The sequence below is a fragment of the Centruroides sculpturatus genome, unplaced genomic scaffold (assembly GCF_000671375.1).
Source record: "Centruroides sculpturatus isolate CEXI.00-Female unplaced genomic scaffold, Cexi_2.0 scaffold1282, whole genome shotgun sequence".
Classification (NCBI taxonomy): domain Eukaryota; kingdom Metazoa; phylum Arthropoda; class Arachnida; order Scorpiones; family Buthidae; genus Centruroides; species Centruroides sculpturatus.
In genome coordinates this window covers 107,710-116,727 of record NW_019385766.1, presented here as the reverse complement: position 1 = coordinate 116,727, position 9,018 = coordinate 107,710, and the positions used below count along the sequence as shown (strand labels likewise).

The 9,018-nt window shown below is 30.7% G+C and overlaps 1 protein-coding gene across 1 annotated transcript in view; it reads right to left on the bottom strand.

The window, feature by feature from the left end:
- The window catches only part of LOC111641913 (WD repeat-containing protein 5), a 94,476-nt gene that overhangs the window by 20,641 nt on the left and 64,817 nt on the right, over positions 1–9,018 (bottom strand). Inside the window, exons 11-13 of the mRNA XM_023388163.1 lie at positions 5,012–5,045; positions 2,453–2,527; positions 1,828–1,915 (exon numbers count right to left, since the gene is read on the bottom strand). Coding sequence (XP_023243931.1) covers positions 1,828–1,915; positions 2,453–2,527; positions 5,012–5,045 — 197 coding nt within the window. The remainder of the gene's footprint in view (positions 1–1,827; positions 1,916–2,452; positions 2,528–5,011; positions 5,046–9,018) is intronic.

Here is a 9,018-nt window from a genome sequence, read left to right as displayed (position 1 = left end):
CATGTCTAATCACCAGGAACAACTATTTCCATTGCAGAGACAACCTTTCTTTAGAGGCTATGCCTCTGCACGAATATGTAAAACAGTTTAAAATGTCCACAGGTGACAATCCCAACACAATTAAAAATATAATATTTGTTTGTAGAAATGGGCTGGCAGAATTACATTTTAATAAAATATAAAATTCATCTGGATACGAGTCCAAGTTTACTTGCCATGTCTAATCACCAGGAACAACTATTTCCTGTGGACATTTTAAACTGTTTTACATATTCGTGCAGAGGCATAGCCTCTAAAGAAAGGTTGTCTCTGCAATGGAAATAGTTGTTCCTGGTGATTAAACATGGCAAGTAAACTTGGACTCGTATCCAGATGAATTTTATATTTTATTAAAATGTAATTCTGCCAGCCCATTTCTACAAACAATTAACACTAATCTTAAAGTTAAATTTGATATTATTGGCAAATTCAAACTTAGATTATAACCAGCAAAATTTCCTGAATGTTAATTTTTAAGATATGTCATCTTGTCAGCTTCACTTAAGACTACACAGCATAAAATATTAAATATTTGAATAAAAGAAATAAAACAAATAAATTATTCATTTTATGAATATAACTTTGTTTAACTTATTAGAAAACATTTAGTAAATTAATACTTATGTGAAATCTGTGAATTTAATGCAGTCGTCAGAAAAAAAGAAATGTAAACAACTCCGATAGAAAACACTCTTGGTGAGAATTAGATTGGAGGTCACCATTTGTTATAACAACATGGGAAAGTTGACGCACAGGTGTCAAGAATGCACACTTAAGGTCAACATATAATGATTATGTGACTCTTTTCCCATGACAAGCGAATAAAAGCTCAAGCCCCTGGAAGCTGTGATTTTGTCATAGGAAGTTATATTTGGTGATAGTGCCACCGCAACCTCCATACAGTGGATCCGATCCAGCTACAGGAAGAAAACACCAGTTAGAAGATACTGAGGACTCCTACCTCTTCCATACAGACAACACACCAATTCTCCATCTGCCGAGAAGTATTTAGGGGATTTAGAATTTACAGTAAAAGAGCTCTCTCTCTCTCGAACTAGAAATTAGGTCAGCGAAATAGTTACGAGATTAGTTGCCCTGTTGTTTAAATATTATAGCATAACTGCATTTAACCTTAATGTTATTATCGCCTCATGTAACTTAGATTTAGTTATTCAATAAATGTTTTGTTTATTTGTTAAACCTGTCTCCTGTTGTTGAAAGGACACCTACAGGCTTACTGATGCACTCCCCATACTTTTTGCCCTCCTAGCCATCCAACAACTCCAAGACCGAGTTTTACCAGCCCATGCAGATTAAGTGGTCAGGAGGGATTAACCTGACCCCCCGCTTTTCTCACACATTTCTCAAATTTAGTATTGATAAAGATTTATTTAAAATTTACTTTTTAAATCCTTTCCAGATTTCTATAAAATCAAAAAAATGTATTATTGTTCATAATGATACCTGATAACATTTGTAATATCTAGTCAACAACAATGTTCATCATCACTAGAATTTGACAACCAAAAATTTTTTATTTTGGAAAAGTAATAGTGTCAACTTTAGATTTCAACTAAGTTATTTTTGGCCTACAGGTTTTCAGAAATATTAAATCAAGAAGTAAATGGCACCTTTCACACTTTTGTTTTACTAAAAAATTTGGTGCTGAAAATGTTTTAAGTTTTAAAAACAAACCTTGAAAACCAGAAACAAAAAAAAGTTTCAGTTTTTGAGAAAATGAATAAATTTTATTTAATAAAACAACAATGTTATAAAATATAAAAATACCTGTATGTCCTTGAAGTCTTTGTACAACTTCTTTTGTCTGAAGATTCCAAATGTATACCATATTGTCCTCTGAACCAGAAACAATCCACTAAAAATATTTAAAAACTAACATTAATGCCAAATACGAAATATCAGATTTTTAAAACAATGATTAAATTTAACATTTAAAATTAATTTCAGATGACGATAAATAGTATGCAAATTAAAAAATATAATAGAACACATTAAACAAATGACAATTTTAAGCCATTCTCATTTCATGGTCTATATCAATACAAAAATTTAAAAAAACTTAGAAACCAACCAATTAATCAGATAAAATTTAGTATCAAAACGCACCCAATTACTAATTCAACAAACTGTTGATTATTTGGCATTCTCCAATCACATGTTTAATTGTTTCAATCAGTTATTGAAATATTTAAAAACTGTTGTTTTCATTACAAGCATTGTAAGTATGAAATTCCTCACTCTTGATAAATCAAGTGCTTTAAATTTTTAAGCTTTTTTAAAAAACTGATGGGGACAAGTAAGTTTTTATATTTATTAAAAAAAATCTTTCATGACAGTTCTTGTCCTGCCATGAAAATTAAAGTATTTAATAAATTGACAATACAATTCATACCTTTCCTCCTGTAACAGAAAAATTTGCAAATATACAATACTTCTCATTCTTATGTCCAGTATAAGTTTTCAAACACTACAAAAGCAAAAAAAAATTGTAAACATAATAATGCCTTTGAAACAGATATTTAATTATTATTAAAAATGAAGATTCTACATTAAATATTTTTAAAATTTTTGTAACTAATCAAATGAATTACTATCAGATATATATTTAAATTTTTAATATGATGGTGTAATTTTTATACAACACAATGTATGTTCAAGAGAGGGAGGGGGAACTTTCAATATGAGTAAAAAAAAATTTTTTAGAAAGGAAAATATTAACCAACTATTTTAAATATATTTAAATAATTGAAATTTTAAATTACAAAGTATTGACTAAAATAACTAATAGAATAAGAAAGATAAGGTTTACTTGGTTAATTTTAAGTATTATTCCAACAGTACTGTAAAAATAACAACTGAGCTAGCCATTGTTCGTGATTATTTTACATACTGAATTTTTCTAAGTTGGTAATAGACTATTAAATAACTCCACTAAAACCTTTAAACTAGAACAGCAAAAATAATTTAATTTAAATATGTTATGACAAACATTTTCGATCCACTTAGGATCTGCATCAGATCATTATAACTAGAATGCTAAAACGTTCAAATTTAAATATTTTCAAATACATTGTAAGAGCCGGGATCAAAAACATTTGTCGTGACCTATTTAAATTAAATTATTTTTGCTGATATAGTTTAAAGGTTTTAGTGAAATTATTGAATTATTTTACATACATAGTCATATCCAGAACTACTACTTATCACAAAATAAACATATGATTAATGAGTCAGTCATTTTTTTTTAACAGTATCTACACAAATTTTACATTATGGCATTTTTTAAGATGCTAGAACATATCACAGCTCTTTATAAGCAGCCAGGACAGAATCTCTCATTATAGCTGTTTCTGTAAAACCAAAATGCATTCTAGTAATTTTTCCCCATTCATTGATTGTTTTTGATCTTTGTGCCTAACATACATAAAGCATGCATCTAAAACAGAAAATTCACACATTATAATCAAATTTTGAAAAATCCTTATGATTAAAACCTTATAGCATTTTAGACACAGTAGAATATCAATCATCCATCCAGCTGTAATTATCTGGCCAGGTGAGCCATAACAACTTTTTTTATATAAACAAAGTACAGGATTATTTTTATAATTACTTTGCACTTTTTATTACAGTACAGTACTGTTAAATAATAAATAATATTGTTGTGTAAAAATGTGACCACAAATATTTTCATAAAACTTATGGTTATTCCATTGATAATGTGTCATGGTAATTGCAGGCATCTTGCTGGATTACTTTTGCTGAAAATTTTATATTAAAACAATTTTTATGGTACGTGTAATACAGCTGAAAAGTAAAATTGCATATGGAATGCACTGATGTGCTTGACCATATAGAAAATGTCATATCTTTAATCTTAGATGGCTGGATGAAAGAAAAACCAGATAACAATCTGCCACATTAAGTCAGATAATCACAAGTCAATTTCTACATTTTACATGATACAGTAATGACTGAGTTTATAACTAAGATTTTTGCTGAGTCACAGATTTTGAATTTTGTATAAATTTACAGAAGTTAAGCTATAGCATGGCAGTTAATTTTCATAAGAAAACGACTTGTTGTACTACTGGTCATTAAAAACCAAAATCAGAAATTCAACTATAACACACAAATACAAGAATGTATGAGGGAGACCCAAAAAAACCCGGAATTCTCTTCTGAATGGTGGGCTTCTTGTAGTACAAGTTTCCATGCTAGGTGAGTGTTCAATAAACCCATCTGCATAAGTTTACCAGATGGTATTGTTGAAGCTACGTTTTGCAACAGAACAACTTATTCAATGCTCTTTCCTGTTTCTTTGATGTGAGAAACCGCATTCAAAATTTGTTCCTCCAGGAACAATTATTAACCAGAGTTTTACCTGAAAGTTTTGAGTAGGTTGCATGATTTTGAAAGAAACGTCCCGAGTTGTGACAAACAGGTGACTACATTTTGCACCACAACAATGCTCCTGCCCATACCAAGCTAAGTGTTCATCAAATTTTGGCCAAAAACAGAAAGACCCTGTATTTCATATGGGGGAAAGATCAATATAGAGGATGAACTAGTTTTTCTTTCCTCAGATGAAAAAAAGTCAAAGAGGAAAGATTTTCTATTGTGGAAGAAGTGAAAACTAAAGTAGCACCAAAAAAAAAAAAAAAAAGCATCAAGACTGATGAATTCAAAACCTGTTTTGAGAAGTAGAAAAAGTGTCTTGATAAGTGCATTACATCAGAGTACTTTAATGATGACTAAAGTTTAAACAGTTATTTATAAAAAATTGTATTTATTCTTAACCCTCATATATATTTATTTTAAAAGTTCTCTGTAAATAAAAGCAAACTTCAATTTCACTTTACAAAATTAATTTCACTAATTGTTAAAATCTAGTTGAACTTATAATGGTTGTTAAAATAATATAAATGCCAAAACATAAATCAATACTTACTTTGCCTTTGCTGTAATCCCAAAGTTTCAAAGTACTGAAAAGTTAATCATTTTTCTAAATTTACATAATCTTCATATAATAAATATATTAATTTTATAAACTAACTATTCCATAATTTTATGAACTTTATTGAATTTATTTTTCCAATTATTTACACAGTTTCTTATTACATTATATTATAATTATAATTAAATTAGTTTACAGTACTTTCTTATCATTAAGGAAGCAAGATTATGTATATAGTCTTATATCACAAGATTAAATTATTATTTATAATCACATAGTAGTAAATAAAAATTGAAGAATCTAAATGTTTTGAAAAACGCATAAAAGTGATCTTAAAACTTTAAAAATTTGTGTATCATTCTGATAACTTTCAATATTAAAATGTGTTTACTACTGCAGTAGAATCATTCTTGTATTGAACTGTGATTTAATCATCTATATATATAAAAATGAATGTATGTCTGTCTGTGTGTCTGTCTTATGTCCTTCATGCATTACCACACCGTTTATCCGATTGCCGTGAAACTTTGGGAAGTTGTTTAATATACTCCGGTGAAGGTTTGTGGAATAGTACGATTGCCATAAAACTTCGGAAAGTTTTTTAATACACTCCCGCAAAGGTTTTTGGCATAGTACATTTATCCTACGATAGATGGCGCGCGTTTACACAAGCATTCGAGCACAGTGTGTTCGATTAATTTCAAATTGTGAAGACCATTTCCCCCTTCAAAAAATATCTCTATATATGCATTTGTGAACTGTTTTTTACTATATTTATAATAATGTTTGTTTAATCACTTTATTTCAACTTTTTTTTGCTAATTACGTATTCGCTCGAACTTTGTTAAAACTTTAACCGTATACCGAACAACAACCGAAGTTGTAGAAGGAAATTCGCCTATTTTACCGATCTAGGGATCCCCTTTTCCAAATTTTAATATCATCTAATAATTTAAAAAGACAAATTACAATAAAACGGTTTATTATCCAACTATCAGAAATTTCACAACATGCCAAGGAAGAGAGGAAGGAGCAATTAAATAATTAAAATTATAAAGGATTTAAAAATATATATAAAAATGGGGAATATCGCACTTCTGACAATCGCAGCGAGTGTGTGGGCTAAATTTGGAGAATCCGTGCTTCTCGCGTGGACAACTGTATGTGGCCAGCTCACACGTCGAAAAACCTTCCGATTTATTCGTGTACGCACCAGACGGAAAAACAAAAACTTTCGTGTATCCACAAACACTCCAATAAATAAATAGAATTGAAACGACACTTTGAAATGTTTTCCCGATGAAAATGAATAATAATAATAATTTTCAATAAAAATAATAAAATGTAAATTGAATTTTATCATAACGAGTTTTCTTGAATTTCCTTTCTTCTGAGATCGCAGCAATGCGCGACAGGTAAGCTAGTTTTAATATAAATAATTTTTATTATAATATCAACAAACTTAAAAATTACTTTTTGTATACTGTAGTTAATATTTTATATAATTTTATTACTTTGGAATGGAAGCAAAATTTAGCAATAAATACTTTGGTCTTATGATTAGTTGAACAATATTATAAAGTGATCAAATCATGAAACAAAATAGTGGGATGTCAGGCTGGTGACCTGGACATGTCAGACAAGTCATGTGATCAACTCCTGTATTAGTCAACACTACAATTAGCCATAAGTAATTGGCTAATTGTGCCCTACACAATGTGGAAAGTTCTGTATTAAAAAATTTTGCATTTTTATCATCCTAAAATCAAGAATATTTCTGGTGATAAATGGAAAACTTTGCTATAAAATTCATAGCTCAAATGATAATGATACCTAACTCTGAAAAATTCTGTGGGGCAAATGAGGTTCATTTTCATTTGCGTGGTGATGTGACCACTCAACTTCTGTATTTGGTCTGACAAAAATCCACACATCAACAAATTCCATAGCACTCAAAAGGAAACAGATATGGTGTAGTTTCACAAATCATTTATCACTGGTCCTTATTTTTTGATGAAAAATTCGCATCTGAGCCAGTAACATGTTCGGCTGATGCCACTAGATACAAAACCATACTCTAAAGCTGTCATTCCAACATTACTGTAGAGAAACTGTCTAAATACCTAATCTTTACAATGGTGGGCCCCACATATTGGCTTAAACATCCAAGCCATACTGCAACATTTTTCACAAAGTGATTAGCTGATTATTTCCAATGTCATGATAACTACAATCACTAGATCTGAACCAATGACTTTTGGTTATGGCAAGGTAATGTTCCTAATCTACTGTAGCTGTCCTAAAAAGAATTTCAAAACATGCAACAAGTCCAAGTAGTTCAGTTGCATTCCACCATCAAATGTTGTGTGCAGCAAATGACATTTTGAGCATGAAAATGGAGAGAACAGCCATATCATTGATATAATATAATTGCCAATTCCACATTTCATATCTACAGCTGAAGTAAAATTATTGCATTTTGTTTTTAAATCCAGAAATTCATTAGAAAGCATATGTAATATGTAATAAGCACATTAAAAAAGGGACAGTAGTGCCAAATTTTGTCTTATCAGCTAAATTTTGAAGTAAAATTCTTTCCTGAAAATTGAAAATGATTGCATTTGATTAAGTTTGCCCAATAGTTCTTTCTATAGACTCTGAACACCTACTCTTTCATTATGGTGACTTTATATTGTAAGGAACCAAGTCCGAGCGTTATTTTTATTTACTTTTATTTTGCTTTTATTGTATGTTTGTTTGGGGGCTTATGTTTAGTTAGGACGAAGGTTTCCTCACCCGTCACCTTAGAAAGTTATAAAGAGAAGATAAAACCAACTCACCAACGAAAAAAGAAAGCGCCATAGCTCACACTCGCATGCTCGCCCGAGCGGCAGATAGTAAGTCCGCACTGAAGGGGGGAAGACCCCACAGACTTTTAGGAACTTGTTAAACCTTAAAGGAAACATCCCGATAATTGTTCAACAAAAGACTGTAAAAGGTTAACAAAGTATTGTCGGGAATTAAGCTACCAGATAAACAAGAAAAAAGTGAATGTTACGTGTAAGTATGTAAATGAGGGGAGTGTCTCACTTAGAAACTGTGACGTCACCTCAGACTATAAATAGCATAGCTCAAGTGAAGACGGCAGAGGTGAGCTCCTGAAAAGAATAAGCATTGATATGCTAGTAGCAGTGAACAAGGTGTCCAATAGGAAATAGTCCAAGGCGATTGCAGGATTCGATTTGTGGATCGAGGAATAGGAAAAGTCTTGAGTTGAGAAAAAGGTTCCTAGTATAATTGAGGTGACGGTTAGGATTTGTAGTTATAAGAAATTCTGCACCTAGGTTAAGGATTGATTTTTGTCGCAATTCCAAGGGGAATAGTTCTAAGTTAGAATAAGATTGAGTTTTGTCGGGTTGACTTTGGATTTGATTTTATTGAATAAATTTGTTGTTTGTTGTACATCTTGTAAATAGTATTTCTAGATCTTTATTAAATATTTTTTGATTTTTTACTAACTTGTCCTTAATTTACTTTGGTGCACGCGAAAAGTCCAGGCCTGGCAAACTAACAAATGCGAACCCGCGTAAAGTACCTGTTAGGTACTGGCTCTTTCCGGAACAAAAATCGTTGTAGAGAGATAAGTTAAAAATCGTACTTTACAATATAATGACTATTTGCAATCCAATTTAAAAATCATGAAACAAAGCAAATCCACAAACTTTGCCAAATTATTTAATTTCAGGAGATAAAAATGTAAAAAATCATACAGTAGATCCCCCTATAAAACCGTTTCCTATAGTTATGATTCCTATAAAAATTGTGGCAGTACAGTAGATCCCCCTATAAAACCGTTTCCTATAGTTATGATTCCTATAAAAATTGTGGCAGTATCCGTAAACAACGGTAAAAATAACTCCTATAATACGTAAAACGTCATCGGGCAGCCGAACTACTTTCCTGCCGTCCGTAGCGCCACGCTACGGACGTTTAGCTATCGT